General features: G+C 38.1%; 2 protein-coding genes across 5 annotated transcripts in view; both read left to right on the plus strand.

The window, feature by feature from the left end:
- Nucleotides 1-398, plus strand: part of C11H2orf16 (chromosome 11 C2orf16 homolog) — a 38948-nt gene extending 38550 nt beyond the window's left edge. The window contains exon 15 of the mRNA XM_043917185.1: nt 252-398. Within this exon, the coding sequence (XP_043773120.1) occupies nt 252-398 (147 nt within the window). The remainder of the gene's footprint in view (nt 1-251) is intronic.
- ZNF512 (zinc finger protein 512) overlaps nt 211-21634 on the plus strand; it is a 28637-nt gene continuing 7213 nt past the window's right edge. The window contains exons 1-12 of one of the 4 annotated variants that reach the window (XM_043917452.1): nt 211-427; nt 948-1006; nt 9261-9445; nt 10391-10486; nt 10768-10851; nt 11510-11634; nt 12133-12219; nt 12619-12717; nt 13308-13475; nt 16259-16453; nt 19609-19710; nt 20587-20649. In XM_043917452.1, coding sequence (XP_043773387.1) covers nt 398-427; nt 948-1006; nt 9261-9445; nt 10391-10486; nt 10768-10851; nt 11510-11634; nt 12133-12219; nt 12619-12717; nt 13308-13475; nt 16259-16453; nt 19609-19710; nt 20587-20649 — 1293 coding nt within the window. In that variant the 5' untranslated portion in view covers nt 211-397. Of the gene's footprint in view, nt 428-947; nt 1007-9257; nt 9446-10390; nt 10487-10767; nt 10852-11509; nt 11635-12132; nt 12220-12618; nt 12718-13307; nt 13476-16258; nt 16454-19608; nt 19711-20586; nt 20650-21634 lie in introns of all 4 variants that reach the window. The other 3 variants (XM_043917451.1, XM_043917454.1, XM_043917453.1) reach the window with 3 other exon arrangements.

The following is a 21634-nucleotide window of genomic DNA, read 5'->3' on the forward strand; positions in this document are numbered from 1 at the left end:
CTAAGATAAATAAAGGGCAATAATTGACCTTCCTGTGCATCAAGAAAGACCACTCTTCTCGCGGGGTGGAGCCTGGGGGCGCCGGAAGGGCAGGAGAGGTTGTGCAAACCGTGGGAACGAAAGGGAGGGGCTCACAGGCCAAAGTTGACGCTCCAAACCCCACCCCCAGTTTCCCGGGTCCCACCGCGCACTGCCGGGGCGGGGGTCTCAGAGGAAAGGGGGGCTAGTCACGTGACTCGCCCCTGCCGCAGCCCCCTCGGAAGCTGCTAGGCGGAAGTAGACGTTCGCCACCGGGCTCGCGGACCCGACTCTACATCCGGGAGCGGAGAGGAGAGCGGAAGTGGCGTTGGTCTGGCCGGAGCCCTTGGGTGAATTTGTTGGGCGTGGAGAGGGAGTGATGTCTTCCAGACTCGGTGCAGTGCCCGCTGTGAGTTTCTCGGTTTGACCGTTACGCTTTAGGGGTAGCGCTGTCGAGCGCGCCACACGCGGTGCCTCGCTTTTGTCCCCAGCTCAGAGTCGGTTTTCTCAGAGCTCAGCGTAGGCCCCACCCTTCTAGGTCAGATCTGTGAGCCCCCGTATTTCCCCCCCACTTTCTGCTGCCCGTTCCCCACCCCCTTGGACTAAGTTCCTCATCAGATTACCGTTAGTCTCTATTCCTTTTACATCCCTGATGTCTCCCATATCCTTTGTCCTGTCTTTCCGTCTCCCGTTTAGAGTCTTTCTTGGACCAGGGCTTTGAGAATGGAAGAGATGAAGGCTCTGGTGGTGTCACCTACCTTGACCCCGTAGGTAGAGCGGCGCACTTTCCCTAAAAAGTCTTGCCTTGTTCAGTGTTCAGTAGTAGCCCTGGGAGAGCTTCAGTTCTTGGCGCAGGGGGATTCATCTTTTTGTGATCAAGTTTCAGAGGTCCCTAGCATACACTCACTCGTGTGCTTACCATTTGCTAGACCCCGGGACCCACACCCTTTAAGCAGCAGAGGAGCACGAGGATCGTGGGAGCTAAGAAGTAAGTGAGGTTTTCTGCAGTCCATTTATAATTGTGTCACCAGTGTTGTCCAGTAGAACGTCCTGTGATGATAAAAATATTCTACGTCCACACTGTCAAGTGTGATAGCCACTAGCTACGTATCCTTTTTGAGCGCTGGAAATGTGAATAGTAGCAGTGAGGAACTGAATTTTAAATTGTATGTTGATTAACTTAAATTTAAATAGCCACCTGTGGCTAGTGGCCATCTGATTAGACAGTGCAGGTCTAATCTTGGTGTGGGGGAGGAAAACGTCCCTTGCAAAAAAAAAGTACGGATTATAATAAAAATGGAATGTGTGACTGTGTAGCCCTGCATTTCTTTAGACATCGTATAGGTACTCAAGAATACATTGATGAACTTGGGAAGGACTGATGAAAATGACTAAGAAGTACTTATATTTTCAAACTACTTGGCTTCAAGGCTGGTTTATTATATTGTATATTGAATGCGCTAAGCTTTTCCATATTCGTTAATACCAAAAAAAATTCTTGTTCAGGAGATATTCAGAAAGGATTAATTCCTTCATATAACATTTACTAGATACCTGCTTTATGTCAGTTGTGTGATAGGTTAGATATACAGACATGAAAAACACAAGATCAACACAATACTGAGTAATGAAATATTTTTATTTCAAGAATTATATATAGTCTTTTGGGAAGGGGAGTGATGTTTGGAAGGGAAGGGTTGCTGGTGCAAATCACTCCTAAACAGACTTGAAAGTCAGGGAATAATGCATTTAACCATAAGGAAAAAGATTTTTTTGTTTGTTTTTCAGAAGAAATAACAGAATGTGAATTTGTAAAAGGTTTTAATGGAATAGCAAATGGGTAATTGTTAGGAAATGTAAAGGCTTATGGGCTCTCATCCATTGATAATCAGAATCATTGGGCATCAGAATCCCTATTTTTAACTGGCCTAGGATATTGTGAAGTTTGAGAATCACTGGTGAGAATTGAGACTAGAAGAGTAAAGGATTAAAACGTGGAAAAGATCAGTGTTTAAGGTTTGGGTAGAATAAAAAAAGGCTGCAGATGATACTGAGATGAACTTAAAATATTTTTCTAATAAAATATAACTATTTTCACCTAGAGAATGAACTAGGGGCTCTTAAAAGTTCTTGGTAGATCAGAAAGGAGTTGAAAATAGGTTAAACTTCTCATCTTCATGATAAGAAGCCAAGACTAAACAACAAATTATTTTAAAGTCACTACCATTATGATAGTCATTGTTGAAGCCAAAAGCTATTTCTTGTCATATTTATGGAAAGAAAGAGAGTGAGTGAGTGAGTGAAAGTCACTCAGTTGTGTCCGACTCTTTGAGACCCCATGGACAGTAGCCTACCAGACTCCTCTGTCCATGGAATTCTTCATGCGAACACTGGACTGGCCTGGGTTGCCATTTCCTTCTCCAGGGGATCTTCCAGACCCAGGATCAAACCCGGGTCTCCTGCATTGTAGACAGATTATTTACTGACTGAGCCACCACAGAAGCCCCAGGATAAAGAAGTTTGATATTAATCTGGTTTTTAATAAATAATAAAAAAATAAATGAACCCTGAGTTGATAGGTACTGTAAAATACTTGAGAATTGTTTTTGTTGAGTGCTTTAAAAATAAGAAACCTGGAGAGAGAATTCCCTGTCCACAATGACTTAATCCTCAAGTTAATCATGCTGACATATAAACTAGTTGATTTTTCACTATACACATGCTTATTCATGAGCAGGGAGCTGGGTATGTCTGAGTCCAACATTGACTGTATAGAAATTCCTATGAGGATGTTACCTAAGAGGAGTCAACTGGGACTTGACTCTTTATAGCCTGTTGATACTATCAGGTCTTTCTGGTAGAGATTATTCCCATTGTTTGGTATGGTGGGTTTTGGCCCTAGAGGACTGCCTGTTCCCATTAAATTATTTTTATACCTTCACTGAGGTATAATTGAAGTGCAGTTGGCTGCATATATTGAAAGTATAGGGTACCTTCAGCTTTGACATAATGTAAGTACCCATGAAACTGTCACCACAATCAAGATAAGTTTCCCTGTCTCCCATAAGTTTTCTCATGTCCCTTTGCAATTCATTCCTCCCTTCACGCCTGTTGCCAGACACCCACTGACCTGTTTTCTGTCACTGTACAGTGGTTTGCATGTTCTAGGATTTTATATAAATGAAATCAGACACTATGTCCTCTTTTTGCATTCTTTCTTTCACTCAGAATAATGATTTTGAGTGAAAAATAGTTTTTATTGCTAAAAAGAATTCCATTATGGATATACCATAGTTTGTTTAGCCATCTACCTGAGAGATGTTTGCATTATTTTCAGTATGAGGGTGTTAGAATAAAACTGCCATGAACATTATGTGCAAGTTATCTGTGTGGAAAAATATTTTTGTTCTCTTGATAAATACTTAACACAATATATATTTATAAGATGGTACTTACCATCTTAGACTGATTAGCTCATATGTCAGGAGTATGTTTAAGTTTTTAAGAAATTATTTTGCAAGTCGGTGGTATGATTTTACATTCCTACCAGCAGTGTATGAAAGTAAGTCTCTAATTTTAGCAACTTTAATGGTGTGTAGTGGTGTTTCATTTTGGTTTTAATTAGCATTTTCCTGATGAATAATGATGTAAAACATCTGTTTATGTGTTTTATTGGTCATTCATATATCTTCTTTTGTCAAATGTGTGTTCATGTCTTTTGCCACCAAAAAAAAAAAGTTTTGTCTCACTATTAAATTTTTTTTGAATACAGTTCCTTTGTTACATATATCTTGACTATTTCCTCAAGTCAGTGGTTTGCATTTCATTTTCCTAATGGTATCTTTTGAAGAGCAAAAGTTTTAAATTTATCATTAAAAATAAAAAGAATTTTATCATTTTTTTCCTTTTATGTTTTGTGCTTTTTGTGTTTTATTTAAGGAAACTTTGCCATCTCTAATTGCAAAGATTTTTTTCCTGCGTTTTCTTCCAGATGTTTTATAGGTTTTGCATTCAGGTCTGTGGCTCATTTAGAGTTAATTTTTATGCATGGTGTGTTATAAAGATCAGTATTAATTCCTTACATATCTAGTTGTTGAAAAGACTTTCCTTTCCCTATTCAATTGCCTTTGCACCTTTGTCCAAAATCAGTTAAATGTAAATAGGTGTGGGTTTCCTTGGTGCCTCAGTGGTAAAGAATCCACCTGCCCATGCAGGAGACATGAATTCCATCCCTAAGTCAGGAAGATCCCCTGGAGAAGGAAATGGCAACCCATTACAGTATTCTTGGCTGTAAAACACCATGGGCAGAGTTGCCTCGTGGGCTACAGTCCATGGGGTCACAAAAGGAGCCGGACACGACTTAGTGACTAAACAACAGCATATATAGGTGTGGGTCTGTTTCTGAACTCCTGTTATCCTATTCCATTGATGTATATGTTTGTCTTTTTGCTAATACTGAACTGTCTTGACACTGTGGCATTAGAGTAAGTCTTGAAATCAGTTGTCATGTACTTTCTTGTTTTTTCAAGATTGTTTCAGCTGTTATGTTTTCTTTGTTTTTTAATATAAATTCTACAGTTTGTCATCTCTATAAAAAGAAGCTAAAATAAAAATAAAAAAGGAAGCATGCTGGAGTATTGATTGGTACATATATTGAATCTGTAGGTAGATTTAGGGAGAACTGCCATTTTTAACAGTGTTGCATTTTCTGATTTATAAGCATATTTTCCATTTGTTTTGGTCTTCATTTTTTCTTACCATTGTGTTGTAGTGTTCATTGTAAAAGTCTTGGATGGCTTTTTTTAAAATTTTAATTCGAGGCTAATTATAATGTTGTGGTGGTCTTGGATGGCTTTTGTTAGATTTGTTTTTAGGTTCCTAGATTTGTTGTAGATTCCTGTGTTTTTTGTTATTGTCAATGCTATTATTTTTATAAGTCTATTTTCTAGTTGCTTGTTGCTAGCAGCTACGAATAAGTTGAACTTTTGTACTTTAACCTTGTATCCTGCCACTTGCTAAATTTGTTTTTAATTCTAGTAATTATTTCATATATTTCCTTAGATTGTCTTTGTAAACTGCGAAAAATCTGTTAAAAAAATCTGCAAATCAGTTCAGTTGCTCAGTCGTGTCAAGACTCTTTGTGACCTCATGGAATGTAGCGCACCAGGCCTCCCTGTCCATCACCAACTCCTGGAGTTTATTCAAACTCATGTCCATTAAGTTGGTGATGCCATCCAACCATCTCATCCTCTGTTGTCCCCTTCTCCTCCTGCCTTAAATCTTTCCCAGCGTCAGGGTCTTTTCAAATGAGTCAGTTCTCATCAGTTGGCTAAGATTTGTAGAATTGTCTGCTTTTCTTTTTCTGTCAGTTTTATTTTGTATACTCTGAGCCTCTGTTGTTAGACATGTGCAATGAGTAATTATGTCTTCCTGATGATATTTTTATTATGAAGTGTTTCTTTTTATATCTGGTAATACTCTTTGTCTTGAAGTCTATTTTATCTGATAGTAAAATAACTACTCCAGCCTTACGGTGTTTGCTAATGGCATAGTATAATTGTTTTATACCTTTACTTCCAATCCACATATGTCGTTTATGTTTAAAGTGTGCCTCTTGTGGACAGCCTATATTAAAATACTTTTTTATTTACTCTCTCAATGTCTGACTTTGACCTGGAGTAATTAGGCCATAAACATTTAAATTAATTATTGACATGATTGGATTTAAGTTTGCCATTTAATTATTTGTTCTCTCTACCTTGTTTTGTTTATTCCTATATACCTTCTTTTGGATTATTTAAATGTTTAGTGTTCTATTTTATTTTATTTAATTTTTACTCTCCCTCCCCCCTGCCTTTTTTTTGGTGGGGGAGAGGTTTGGTAATGGTTGCTTTCAGAATTAACAAATATACATACCTATCATTTCATCATCTACTTAAAGTTAATATCCAACCACTTTGCTTAAATGTAGAAGCCTTACAACCATATAAATTGCTTTAACTGCCTATTGCTGACTATTAAATTATAGCTGTTGTATATGTTATATCTACATTTACCTTACTAGATAATGTTAAAATTTTGCTTTAAACAGTTTTTAGTATTTATCCACCTATTTACCATTTCTCTTACTCTTTCTTCATTATTAAAAATCCAAATTTCCCTCTAGTGTCATTTTTTCCTTCAGTTGAAATTATTTCCCTTTGCATTTTTCACAGAGCAGTTCTGCTGGTGACAAATTTTCTTAGTTTTTGTTCATCTTAAGGGTATTTTTCACTGAATGTGGAATTTCAGGTTGATAAATCTTTTCTCTCAGGATCTTAAAGATGATGTTGTGCTGTCTTCTGTCCTTGGTTTCTGTTGAGAAAATCATCATTTGAATCATTGTTCTCTGTATGTAATATGTCATTTTTTTTCTAGCTGCTTTCTGGATTTTTTAAATCTTCAGTTTTAAACAGTTTTATTAAGATATATCTAGGTGTTTTTTTTTTTTTAATTTATCCTATTGAGTGTTTAATTTACAGCTCTGTGAATCTGTGAATTTTAAGTCTTTCATTAAATTTGGGGGATTTTTTCCACTGTTACCTTTTTAAAAATATTTTTTCTTAGTCTCTGTCTCTCTTTCCTCTTCTGTGATTACAACTATATCTAGGTTAGATCTTTTGATATTGATCCACAGGTTGTTGAGGCTCTGTGGACTGTTCTTCAGTCTTTTTCCCTCTTTCTTCTTCAGATTGGTTAATTTCTCCTGATCTGTCTTAAGTTCATAGATTCTTTCCTCTGTCATCTCCCTTTTGTTACTAGTCCATCCAGTGAGTTTTTTATTTTATTTGTTATTTTTCAGTTCTTAAATTTCATTTGGTTCTTTTTTATGATTTTTATTTTTCTGCTGATGATTCCTGCATTTTCCTTTATTTCAAGTGTGTTTTCCTTTCATGAAGTGTAGTTATAATAGCTGCTTTAAAGACTTTGATAGTTCCATCATCTGCATCATCGTGGAATTGACATCTGTTTATCTGTCCTTTAAGAATTGCTTGCATTTTACTGGTTCTTTGTATGCTGCATAATTTTGGATTTTTATTTTCAAGATTGTGAATGTTATTTGTGTAGACTGTGGGTCTTTTTAGAATCTTCCGGGGATCATTGCTGCTTTTATTTCTGTTTAGGTTCAGACCATAAATTCTGTTCTGCTTTCTGAAGGCATTGGTTCAGTCTTAGTTCCTTTCTTTGAGTCTTTTTTATGATGGTTTAGAGCTTAGGGGTTAGTTTTAGACGTTTTCAGGTTTTTCAAATCCTGTTTTCAGTTTTCCAATCTTCTAATACATTGGTTTGGATCTGTTTCACACTGATAACTTAGGGGTTAGTCTGAGACTTGTGTGCTTTGTTCAAATCTTATTACATTTTTCAAAGCCTTTGCTAAGCTGGTTTGACTATGTTCCATACATACATAACTCAGGTTAAGCAGTGATTTGTGTGGATTTGTACACAGAATTAGGAGATTACCTTCTTTGCCTGCTTCTACTCTGTGATTCACTCACGTTCTCTAGTATATAGAGACCCCTTTTCATGGATTCTAAGGCCAAAAAGTTTCTACTGGAATTTAAGCTGTCCTTGCTGGTCTGCACGTGGAGCCCATCATGTTGCAAAGCCACTTGTGAGAGGGGGAAAAAAACTAGAAAGCATACCCTGTGTAACTCACTTCTACCAGTTTTAACTCTACTGCACAATCCACCTACTTTTGTTTACTTTTTGAGGTCCAGAGTTTTTCGTTGTAATCAGCAGGAAGAATGGGCTATAGTGGGTGTATGCCACTATGCAAAAGCGGGACATTTCTATATTAAAGCTGTAATATTGGACCTCATGTACAGAGAGCTGAAAATCATTTTTCCCTTTTAGTAGCATACTGACATTGTAAGCCTCTGTTATTTTTCAATCTCCATGTCTGTCCCCTTCCTCCCAGAGATAGCCATACTAACAAGTTTGGTATTTGTCCTTAAATAGTTGAGTCCTTGTAAATAGCTAGTGCTATTTGTGTATTTGTTAATTTACTGAGTTGACATTGTACTATAGATCTGTTCTGTTTCTTTTTTTTATTCCACAATATGCCTTTTAGTTATGTTCAAAGATGTGTAGAGATGGTTTATTGCTTCTAACAACTACATAGTATTCTGTAGTAAGCATGTATCACATTTTACTTTTTCCCCCCTAAGAATGGTCACCAGTGTTACTTCTAACTCCCTGCTACCACAGACCTCTATGTGTAATTCTTACCAACTCTGCCTCTAAAGTATTGTCTTGAGTTTTTTGGTTTGTCATCTCTACTGCGAAACTTTAGTTCAAGCTTAAGCTTTTGTCATCTCTTACCCATACTGTTGCAACAAACTGCTAACTCTTCTCTTTTCATTCACTCATCCTCTGTGGGTCATTTTTCGTACCATCCAGAGTGGCCTTTCTAAATCACACATCTAAGGTAGGTCTCACACAGTTGGTTGGAAAGGGGATGTCTCAGAGATCCTGGACTAGGCAGTTTGAGAACTGCTACTCTACCACACTTTGAGCCACCTAGAAGATACTGTGTTGCTACTCAGTAATGTTTGTTAACTGCATAAGTGACTGGTCTTAGATTTGGAAATTTGGATGTAGCTGTATACCAGATTTCTGGCCAGTGTAACTCAGATAAGATAGCACCCTTCCTTTAGCTATGAAATCTTAAGTATCATGTTGCTTAAGTAAGACAGGGTGTCCTGACATCAAGGTTTAGGGCTGAGGCTAAGGGAAAAGGAAGATGGATCAGACTAGAGCTTACAAACTGTTCTTTTCCTTCTTTATTCTAAGGGGTACTATTTGGTTACTGTCCCTCTGCCAGAGAAATAGAGAAGCCTGGATATACGTTCTTATAGATCAGGAGATCTTCTGAAGGGTCATCAAACACCCTGTTACTTTTACTACTTTCTTTTCTTTGATGAATTTAGGAAAGAATACCTATTTTGGCTATAAAGTGATGATTTATGGAGAGTGCTTATTCTTTCTGATTATAGCAAAGTGTAATAACAATTTTATGTATTGTATCAGGTCAACTATTTTAATTGTTAGAAAATTACAATCTAAATTGTTTTTATTATCAGGCTTCTTAGTTTTTTTGCACAGGTAACCAACTTGGTTATCTTCTTAGGATATAATATAGTTAATAGGAACTTTATCCCAGACCCTTCTTTGTGGTATTTCTCTTTGTGTCATGTTAGTAGCAGGACCCAATGCTCCATAAAGGATAATAGTTTCCAGTACACTATCCCTCACGATGACTCCTTAAGCGGCTCATCATCTGCTTCTTCATGTGAACCAGTGAGTGATTTTCCAGCATCTTTCCGAAAATCTACCTACTGGATGAAAAGGAGAAGGATCAAGTCAGCTGCTGCTTCCCATGTAGAAGGTATCAGTATTATTATTTTATTCTATCTTATTCCAAAGACAGAGAACTCTCTACTTAATATTTTGAGGTGGTGGTTTAGTCGCTAAGTCATGTCTGACTCTTTGTGACCCTATGGATTGTAGACCAGACTCCTCTGTCCATGGGATTTCCCAGGCAAGAATACTGGAGTGGATTGGCATGTCTTTCTCCAATATTTTGAGGTAGCTATTGTAAATGACTTTTAAAGTGTTAAGTACCACTTACGTGTTTCTTATTAGTGATTGAATTTTTTTTTTTTTTGGCTGTGCTAGGCAGCTTGTGGTATCTTAGTTCCCCAACACGGGATTAAACCTGGGACCCAGCAGTGAAAGCAGAGTCCTAACCACTGGACAGCCAGGGAACTCCCTTGAAATTTTTTAAGGTGTTAGGCTGTCACACACTATTAGTTTCATGAACTGTTCCTCTATTTTACTGAGTGAAAGTCTGCAGATCTTATTTCTCTAGGCTATACTGGTATCACCTTTCCTTTTCACATGAATTGAACTTTTTTTTCCATTGTTCTAGTTTCATCCTCTGTTGAAGGTTTAGGGACTGGTGGTAAAAGGGCTGTTCTAAGTAGAATTTTCTTAGTGGTTATAGCCTGAGGGGTTCTTAGGAGCCCTTTATCTTGGACAGTTAGCCTCAAATCAGGATCAAACAAATCACACTGCCTAAAGGACCTTATTAGTCATAGGGAACAATTAATCACTTGGAATGGAGAACAATACAGAAGGAAAAGGGGAGGTTGAGTCAATTAATAGAAGGTTATATCAACTTCCCTAAAAAACTTATGAACACTTCATGAGGCCTCGCTTGCTGATGATCTTTTTCCTTTCATGATCTTGTGATAGATGATTTAGAGGCAGGCCCAGATGTTCATATATAAACCATACTAAGATTTTGTTTTGTTTTCTTGTGTTATTTCAGGGTCAGGTGGAGTATCAACCAAAGGAAAAAGGAAACCGAGCCAGGAAGAAGATAAAGACTATCGAGAATTTCCTCAGAAGAAGCATAAGCTTTATGGTAAGGGAGTAACTTCGCTAATTCTTTTTCCCTGGGTGCCTAGGTTTTGTTTTTTGAAGGTGAAAGGAACCTTAGAAAGCACTTTTGAGCCCTTTGAATTTTTTGGCAAGGAATGGCCTCCAACCTGCCTTATTTTTTACCCTTTTCTTCTCTCCTGACTTAAGGGAGTCAGTTGGTTGAGGGAGTGGGGCACAGCGTGTTGAGGAGGGAAGAGATTTTTGGTGGTAGCGCAGGATCAGCAGAGGTGATGTGTCAGGCTTCAAGTTTCTGTTTTGCGTCAGGGAGGAAGCAGCGGCCTAAAGCTCAGCCTAATCCCAAAGCCCAGACTCGCCGTATTCGGAAGGAACCACCAGCTTATGCAGCAGGTATGCTTTCAGAAGCTTTGTGAGATCTAGTTCTCTCATTCTGTCTTTGTTGTTGTTGCTGTTGGTAAAGGAATGATGTACCAAAGCATTTCTTTAGGAGGCACTTATTAGGGACATAGGTTTGAAGATAAGTCATGTTTGTTCAAGTTTTGGCTCTTTGTTAGTTCTTTGACCTGCCTCTTAATTTCTGCAAACTTCAGTTTCCTAGTCTCTAAATAGGAATAATAAAGCAGTCAGAATTGTTGTGAAAATTAAATGGGATAAAAACATTCACCAATCTCTGGCACATACAACCACTTAGCAAACTGGTTGTTACATATCTCAGTTACATATCCCATTCTTACATGCTGCTATGAAAAATGTTACTCATTGTCACTTATATAGGTCAGTAAAACTGGGGAAAAAATTATTGTCCATTTCTATAAGCCACTGGGCTTGGGAGTGGTTCTTGGATGGTTTTTGTCATGGGAATTGAGTGGGAGTTTCAGAAACTCTTCACTGTCTGAAAAAATTTATTTCTAGAAGTTATATACAGCAAGAGTCTTTCCCCCAGGAAGAGAAAAAGCCACTTTATGATACTTTTCCTAAAGTCTGAGATTGTGCTTTTTGTATCTGGAGAATACCGCAAATTTTAAGTGTTCCTTTCTCTCCTTTGTAGGCAGTTTAGAGGAGCAGTGGTACTTAGAAATTGTGGATAAAGGCAGTGTCTCCTGTCCTACCTGCCAGGCAGTGGGGAGAAAGACCATAGAGGGCTTAAAGAAACACATGGAAAACTGCAAACAGGTTAGATAATTTGTGGCATTTCATAACTCTTATAAATTTTTACCCAAACTTGAGACCTCCGGCACTGTGTTGGATATGCTGATTATTGTGGAGAAGAGGCAGCATTGTGTCATAGAGAGTCTGACAGACTTGGGTTTGAATCGTCATTCAGCCACTTACTTGTTGGGTCATTTAGTTTTTCATTTGTGGACCTCAATTTTCACACTTACAAAGTAGCAATTATTACTACCTGTGTAACCCATGAGGATAAAAAAGTGCCTGTCCCATTTCTTGACAAATACTGGCACTCAGTAAATGGTAGTTCTTATTATTTTAAAAATGCGTAGCCTTTACCTCTTTGCCCTTGAGGACATGACAGTGAATTATGGGGGATTTTGAGATTCATTATTATTGTATAATTTGGGAAATGAAGATACAGATGAGAGCATTTTCATAGGACTTTGTGACATCCTATTTCTTTGTTGAACAGTTTGGCTGAGCAGCATTTTTCCCTTGTAGGAAAAGCTTACTTGTCGTCATTGTGGGAAACAGCTTCGTTCATTACCAGGGTTGAAGTATCACGTCATGGCAAATCATAATACCTTGGTAAGAGCATCTTCTGTCCCTCATGAGCGTGTGATATTTGAATATCTTTACTTGGATGAGTGTAGATACCTCAGTGGAGATGGCTAAAGCTCTGGGACTTCATAGGGATGTAAGGAAGAAGAGATCATTTTGATAGAAGAGTTACACACAATGAAATGTGGATACGGAAGTATTTGAGGTATTTGTGTGTTTAGGTTAGCCCAAAGGTTCATATCCTGAGAGGCAGAGACTTTGAACTCTTAGTTCCTTTACATTCACTTTACTGTTCAGGAGAAGATAAAGCCAGGAGTCAGATAACTTAGATTTCGTGATCATCAGCTTAGGTTCTAGTCCAGGCCTTGATTCTCATGGAATTTTTTTCTGTGAATCAGCTGGCTGTTTGTTTCTCTTGTTTTCAAGCCCATTTTAAAGGCTGGAGATGAAATAGATGAACCCAGTGAGAGGGAACGTCTCCGAACAGTTCTGAAGAGACTGGGAAAGCTGAGATGCATGCGTGAGGTAAGAGCCCAAAGACAGAAACTCCATTTGCCTGGAGCCTCAGGTCAATGTCTTTCTGTTACTTCCTCCCATCTCTCCTTCTCCCTTACAGACCTGGTTTTGTGTCATCTTCCAGCATCAGAGTAACTTCTGATTTTCAAGGTCTCCTGAACTCATTAACAGTTCTTTATTTTCTTTCTCATCTCCAGAAATGTGTGCTTCTCCCTTTTCCCTTTGTTTGAAGGAGTTTCTTTGTCATCCTTTCTTTTGTGTGATAAAGAGGATCATAGTAACCTCATATTGAGGAACTTTGATATTGCTGGGTATTTGGTGTTGGAATGGAGCTGGTTCATAGATCAAGGAGGAAGCTCTGACACAGAGGAGGTATACAGTTCTAGTTTGTTGAATGCTGACTAAACTGGTTGAATTTCATGCTTGGTGGTAGAAAGGATAGCACTTGGGCCAGGGAAAAGGAAGGGTTGTGCCAATGGGAAATGTTGAAGAGGGTCTAGTAATATCAGAGTGTCTAGTTGTGTGATATGGCTCTTTAGAAATTAGAGGTTATATCAAAATATGTAAGATTAAAATATAGGCCTTTCTCCTGTGTTCAGAGTTGCTCTAGTAGCTTCACCAGCGTCATGGGATATCTGTACCATATGAGAAAATGTGGCAAAGGGGCTGCTGAGCTGGAGAAGATGACCCTGAAATGTCACCACTGTGGAAAGCCGTATAGATCGAAGACTGGACTTGCGTATCACCTGAGGTCAGAGCATGGTCCTGTGAGTACTGATTACTTTCCAGACCCTGTTTGGGGGTCTATTCTGTGGTGACTGCTTTGCGACTACATGTTCTGTACATCCTTGGTTCCTCATTTGTAGTTCCTTTTATTCTGAATGTTTTTGTTCTCTTTTTCCTTGTTTCTGTGCTCTTCTTTCTGCTGTTTGATCACTATTAGAGAAATCAAAGTTTATTGTGTAGTCTGGGTCTAAGTAAACTCAATACTTTATTTTTAAAGCATAAGGCATTCTCCCTTAGCTAGAAATTTTATGGGACTCTATCCAGCTGGTTCGGTCCCTCTATTCCAGTTTTCTTGTCCTGACTTTTTCTTTTCCTCATTACATTTCTAGGCTCTCCCACCTCATGTTTTTTTTTAGCACTAAGTTTCAAGGTATAGTTTAGATATGGTCATTAATATTCACCCTTTTTAGTGTATATTATAAGAGTTTGAGAAAAACATATGTAACTACTACCATAATCAAGATATAGAACAATTTAATCATTCCCCCCAAATTCTTTTGTGTCCCTTTGTAGTCAGTTGTTCTTCCCACTCCCAGCTGGCTCACCACTGATACATTTCATGTCCTTATAGTTTTGCCTTTTTTGGAATGTTATATAAATGAAGTTGTACAGTATGTACCTTTTTGAGTCTGACTTCTTCCACTAAGCATAATACATTTGAAACTTGTCCATGTCTTACATGTATCATTAGTTTATTCCTTTTTGTTTCTGTCTAGAATTCCATTCTGTCTAGGATGTTTCACAAGTTGTTTATCCATTCACCAGTTGAAGAGCATTTGAGTTGTTTCTAGTTTTTGGCAATCAGGAATAAGCTGCTGTAAATATTTACATAAAGGTTTTTGCATGAAAATAAGTTTTAATTTCTCTTGGGTAAATAAATACTTAGGAATGGGATTGCTAGGTCATGTGATAAATGTATGTTTACCTTTTTAAGAAACGGCCAAACTTTTCCAAAGCAGCTGAGCCATTTTCTCACCAGCAGAGGATGAGAATTTTAGTTGCTTTGCATGTTTATCAACTCCTGGCTATTGTCAGGTTCATTTTTGAAATCCATTCTAATAAATATATAGTGGTATTTTACTGCTGTTTTAAATTTGCACTTCCCTAATGACTAGTGATGTTGACTGTCTTTTCATGTGCTTATTGGGAATGTCAGTCTTTAGTGAAATTTCTTCTTTAGTGAAGAGTATTGAAATCCTTTGTTCATTTTATTGTTGGAGTATTTGTTGTTTTACTAATAAGTTTTAGGGCTTCCCTTGGTGGCTCAGAAAGTAAAGAATGCACCTGCAATGTGGGAGTCCTGTGTTTGATCCCTGTGTTGGGAAGATCCCCTAGAGGAGGGCATGGCAACCCACTCCAGTATTCTTGCCTGGCTTCCCTGATAGCTCAGTTGGTAAAGAATGCACCTGCAATGCAGGAGACCCCAGTTCGATTCCTGGGTCAGGAAGATCTGCTGGAGAAGCGATAGGCTACCCACTCCAGTATTCTTGGGCTTCCCTTGTGGCTCAGCTGATAAAGAATCCACCTGCAATGGGGGAGACCTAACCTGGGTTCAATCCCTGGGTTGGGAAGAGCCCCTGGAGAAGGGAACAGCTTCCCACTCCAGTATTCTGGCCTGGAGATTTCTGTGGACTGTATAGTCCATGGGGTCACAAAGAGTCGAACAAAATTGAGTCACTTTCATTAAGTTTTAAATAATATTTTGAATTTTTTTTAATATATTCTGGACACAAGTCTTTAAGCAGATACATGTTTTACAAATATTTTCTTCTGGTCTTAGTTTGTCTTTGCATTTTTTTATAGTGTTTTTCAAAGGGAAGAATTCTTAATTTTCATAAAGTTCAGTTTGTCTTTTTTCTCCCTTCATGGATAATGCTTTTGTTTTTATAGCTATGATATTTTTGCTCAGTATGATGTATAATTTTCTTTTGCTGCATTAAAACAATCATCATAAAATTAATGGCTTAAACAACATAAATGTATTATCTCACAGTTTATTAGGCCAGAAGTTCAGGCTCAGCTGGTTCTCCTGCGTAGAACCTCGTCAGACTGGGCTCAGTGTTAGTAGGACTGTTCCTTTATGGAGGTTCGAGGGGCGGATCTGTTTGCAGGCTCATTAAGCCCAATCAAGAATTCAGTTCCATGCAGGTATAGGACCTTATTTCTTTGCTTGCTGGGAGATGTGCTCAGCTTCTGAAGGCCACCTGCAACCTTTGGCTCATGGACTCATTCGTGTTTGAGTCAGCAAGAGTATTGAGTCTCTCTCACCTTGGGAATCTTTCCTGTCTCTTTTTTTCTGTCACACCTGTCTTACTTAAAGTCAGCTGACTGTGGACACAAATTAGATTTACCTTAAAATTAAACCTAGGTTAATGTTTGATTGACTTAACTGATGACAGTAGCCTAACGAAGTGGACCCATCAGAACCCATCATGCCCAGGATCATAAGAATGTTCTCCCTAGGTTTCTCCTAGAATTTTTATACTTTTTATGGTTTATATCTAGGGCTATGATGCATGTTTATTTCTTTTTATATGGGTATGTCTTGACTTTTAACCACTTGTTACAATATAACAGATTTTATCCTGCTAAGAAGCTTTTTTACCAGTAAAATATGCAGTAATATGGTGGAGCTTGATACTAGTGGTTAGCAAGCTAGTAAAGAGCTATTTTGATTTTTAGGGCAGGAAGGACAGCCTTTAATCACTGGCTCTAATGGAAACCATTTCTCAGGCCTGTGTTTTACTATGTCTTATTCTTGCAGATATCCTTCTTTCCAGAGTCAGGACAGCCAGAGTGCTTGAAGGACATGAGCTTGGAGTCGAAGAGTGGAGGCCGAGTTCAAAGACGTTCTGCCAAGATAGCTGTATACCACCTGCAGGAACTGGCCTCTGCTGAACTGGCCAAGGAATGGCCTAAGAGAAAGGTGCTTCAGGATCTGGTACCTGATGATCGGAAGGTGAGGCAGAAACTTGTATCAGTTTTGAACTGTTAGGTCTGATATTGTGCTTACTACACGCAGAAAGGTAAACACATATGAAATTACATGACAAACAGTATTTTTCTCCTTTATCCTCGGAGATGGAGTACATATGATCCAGCTTCAGTGTTTGAATTCATGTAGGTCCTAGAGTGACAGTCTTTTTCAGAAGTTCCTTAAGGAGCCCTCTTAATTTTAGACTACTTCCAGGGGAACCTGAATTCCCAGATTTTTGTTTGGTCTTTGCCCAGTGTGTTTTTACTTTGTTAGTTCATATGTAGTAGTTTAATATTTAGTTTAGGTAAGAACTCCTCTTATTTGTTTCAATTTGTTTTTATAGCAGTAGACTTCCTCTTCCCACCTTCTTTCTTTTCCCAAATAAAAGCTTATGCAAAACACCATTTTATATACTAAAAAGGGAGTTGCACTGACTGGGGGTAGTGAGCCCAAAACTGAAAGAAAAAAAATCTTAAAAGCAGCAAAGCAACTGGATATGTACAAGAGAACTCCCACAGAACTATCAGTTGACTTTTCAGCAGAAACTTTGCAGGCCAGAACGGGGTGACATAATATATTTAAAACCATGAAAAAACCTACAACCAAGTACCCTACCCAGCAAGGCTGTCATTCAGCTTTGAAGGATAGAGAAAAGATTTTACAAGACAAGTAAAAGCTACAGGAGTTCAGCACCACTAAATCAGCTTTATAAGAAATGTTAAAGGGACTTATGGATATATGAAAGAAAAAGATATAGAATATGTCTAAAACATTTGATGGGGTAGAATAAAAATGCAGGGTTGTTAGAAAGCCTTCATACTTAAGAGAACAGCAAGTATATATGTATATGTGGCTTGCTGTTGGGTTTTCTCTGGTGGCTCAGATGGTAAAGAATCTGCCTTGAGTGCAGGAGACCTGGGCTTGATCCCTGGATTGGGAATAGCCCCTGGTGAACAGAATGGCTACACACTCCAGTATTCTTTCCTGAAGAATTCCATGAACAGAGGATCCTGGCTTGCTATAGTCCATGGGGTCCCAAGAGTCAGACACGACTGAGCAACTAACACTTTCACTTCCAAGGGTTGCTGTATGTAAACCTCTTGGTAACCACAAACCAAAAATCTGCAATAGATAAACATGAAAAAAGAGAAATGAATCCAAAACTGTCACTAAAGATAGTCATCAAATCACAAGGGAAGAGAGGAAAAGAAGAAGAAGGAACAAAGAAGAATAGATAACCTGAGAACAGTTAACTAAACACAGGAAGCACATATCTGTCAATAATTACTTTAGATATACATGGACTAAATATTTCAATCAAAAGACAAGGTTACTGAAGAATGGATATGAAAATAAGATCTGTATATATGCTGTCTAAAAGAGACTCATTTCAGATCTGACTGGCTGAAAGTGAGGGGATGAAAAAAGGTATTCCATGCAAATGGAAACAGAAAGAAAGTTGTTCAATACTTATATCAGACAAAATAGAACTTAAAGACTATAACAAGAAACAAAGTACATGACATAATGATAAAGGAGTCAATCCAACAAGAAGACATAACAATCTCAAATATATATTCACTCAGGGTGCTCATGCTCGGTTGTATCCGACTCTTTGCAACCCTTTGGACTATAGCCCACCACACTCCTCTGTCCATGGGATTTTCCAGGCAGGAATACTGTAGTGGATTGCCGTTCCTCCTCCAGGGGATCTTCCTGACCCAGGGATCGAACCTGCATCTCCTGCACTGCAGGCAGGTCCTTTATCCGCTGGGCCAGCGGGGAAACCTATTAAACACATGAAATGTAAAAATAATGTGTCTTATGTGGCTTTAGGATGGAATATATATATTTACTATATAAAGTCCATGTGGTATAATGTGTCATTTAAGGCGAGTTTTCCTTATTGATTTTTTTGTCTGGATGATCTGTCTGTTGATGTAAATGGGGTGTTAAAATCCCGTGCTGGTATTGTGTTACTGTTCTCCATTTTTGTTTGTTAAATACATAAAGCAAATATTAACAACCAGTTCTGTACTCTGATTTATCAAAGTTTCTTTAGTTTACCTTCCTTACTTCCCCCATTACCTCTCCAGACTTGATTCTGTCTTTCTATCTCAGAGAATTAGCTTCCTTTCAGATACTTTCATTTTTCAAGTAGGAGGATTCTTTACTCACCAGAAATGCAACTGTCTGTTACCAGTGGTGAACTTTGTAAGAACTATCTCTGCAGATGTTAAAACTTTTTTCTGGAAACTAGTTAACAGGACTTCTCTGATGGTCCAGGGGTTAAAACTGTGTTCCCAACACAGGGGGTTTGAGTTCGATCCCTAGTTGGGGAAATAAGATTCCGCATGGCTGAAAGCATGGTCAAAAAAAAAAAGTCACTGGAAACCAATTACAGTTGTAAGAAAAGACCAACTGGTGTCAAAACGTGTGAAAGAAAGTTCTGGGAATAATTCTAATTTTGTAGTATAAGGAAATAATAGGTGTTCTATACTCTGAGTCTTCTCACATTCTTTCAGGTTGAACCTTAGTTTTTTGGTGTTAGAATTTTTTGAATATCAAAAATTAACATGATTTCATTGAAGAAAAATGATAAATGCAGATAAGCAGGAATAAAATGAAAACCACTCAAAATTCTAGCACCCAGATAATACTGCTGTTAACATTTTGATTTCTATCTTTTGACCTTTATACATCATATTTATATATATTTATATGTTATATATGTATAAATATATAATATTTATATATAATATTTCTTGAGTATAATGTATACATATATATAGAAAGGACATATCTGTATTGCTTTCTCTCTCTTTTGTAACAAATATTTTTACTGTGTAATGCTCTGTCACTAGCTTTTTTATTTTCAACTTTAGCTGAAATGTTATATCTGAAAGTCTCCTGTCTTCTGTTAAAAGTCAAACTGTTTTAAGACAAAACAGTAGGCAATGTTTTGAAACAAACAATATGTTTTAGGAACTTAAAAGGATCTTACATGTTTTTTGTGTATGAAAATATACTTCTGTAAATCCAGAATTACATGACCTGAAGAGTTCACATAATTCTCTTACATGGGATATTTTGGTTGACAGTTAAGTTCCTCCAATAAAATGTTTCCTGTCTTATAGTTAAAATATACTCGTCCTGGGCTCCCGACCTTCAGCCAAGAAGTACTACACAAATGGAAGTCAGATATCAAGAAGTATCATCGCATCCAGTGTCCTAACCAGGTGGTTCTTTCTCATTCATCTAGTCATTAAATGTTAATCAAGTATCTGCTGTTGTTTCAGTTATTTATTCCTTTGTGACAAAGCACGTGAATCTTAAAGAGTTAAAACATTGATTACTTTATTAACAGTTCTGTAAATCACCAATTCTATCCACACTCAAAGTGCAGTTGTATTAATACATGGCATCAGCTGGAATCATTTATGGGTTGCTTTCAGCTGAAAGTTCTGAGTGTTGAATGGCTTCTAAGCAGCCACTTCAGCTGGGATATTGGCTGCCCATATGCACTCTCTATCTTGTATTGTAGTTGGATTACCAGCAGGATGCATGGTGACTGAATTCTCAAGAAGAGTATTCTAAGAACATAAAGCAAAAACTCAGATCTCTTAGGCCTAGCTTCAGAATTTGTTAAGCATCATTTTCATAGCATGCTGTTTGTCAAAGGAATCACAGGACTTACCCAGTTTCAAAGGGAGAGTGTATGACTCATTTCCTGATTGGAAAAGTGGCATAGACTTTCCCACCATCGTTAATCAACTGCAATTGTATATGCAGTGCTTTGGGGAGGAGTAGATATACAAGAGACATTTATACTAGAGAAAGTTGATTTTTGCAAAACCTGAGCATACAATTTCTTATGTTTTTCTAAGTATCGGAAAAGCACAGGGAAGAGAATGTTTTAAGCTTCATTAAGCAGCTTGCTTATCTCTTTTTCTTTTACCTCTTGTTCTCTGGCTTGCATATGTTTCTGTGTGGTTGTGATGCAATTTATTTGACCTCTTCCTCCCGGGGGCAGAGTGGGTTAATGTGAATGGCCAGATTGCTAAGAAAACGATGCTATTTGGTGTCATCTTCATATGCTTTCTTCTCTGTTACAGGGTTGTGAGGCTGTCTACAGTAGTGTATCTGGTCTTAAAGCTCACCTGGGCTCTTGTACATTGGTTTGTAACATTCTGAACTATTTATCTGAACATGACCTCTAAAATAGTCTGACATGGAAGAGAATTCAAATTCAGTGAACAGCTACTTACCCTGTTGTCTGTTATCTTCAAAGACTGGTTTAGTTTTTTTGTGTGTCCCAAAAATTCTTGGTTTGTTACTAGGTGGGATACCAAGGCATGCCAAAGATGCAGAATAGCCCAAAATAGCCATAAGTCATATCAGGGAAAAACATTTGGAGAAAAATACGTAGTTCTCAGTGCCTGTCAGGGATTTAACTTTTTCTGCTTGAGCCTATGCTACACTGGGCCTGTCCTGCTTTACTGGATCTTCAGCTTCCTAGAATCAACTTAACATGTGTTTATCTAGATGGGTGACAATCTCCAGAGCCATCTGAACTATACCGTCTTCTGGGGATGGGAGATGGGATCCCTGGATGTCAGGTTCACAGCCATTCACCTCACTGAATCTTTTCCATGTTGACCCAAGGGCCCTATAGCCCACCAGCCCTGGGATTGCTGCCACTTTCTGTTCCTGTTCAGTATCTGCTCACACAAAATGAACACCATGGAAACCTGAAGCCTTAGGAGGGGAGAGAAGTCTTAATTCAAGGCAACAAGGGAGTGGTAGGCTCCCAAAACCGACCTGTGCAGGAATGCTTAGGGGTTTGTCATCTTGATCCTAGTTTGAGTCATTCAGCTAGGTCTTATTGAGGGTGATCTTCTAATTCTGAATTCCCAAGGCATTCTTTACAGCATTGGATGATTCTAGTGGGAAGAATTACATGTTGGTTCCTCATTGAACTTAAGGAGTTTGATCATTTAGGGGGAGAAACCTGGAAGGAAGTGGAAGACATAGGGAAGATAGAACAATGTGACATGTTACATAACAAAATTGGGGACCTTCAGATTGTGTTGGGGTCTTAGTGGGGGCAGTGTTTGGTATAGAATTACATTAGAATAGATGTATTATGGTGATAATATACCC

This window comes from Cervus elaphus, chromosome 11 (genome assembly GCF_910594005.1).
Source record: "Cervus elaphus chromosome 11, mCerEla1.1, whole genome shotgun sequence".
NCBI classification, from domain to species: domain Eukaryota; kingdom Metazoa; phylum Chordata; class Mammalia; order Artiodactyla; family Cervidae; genus Cervus; species Cervus elaphus.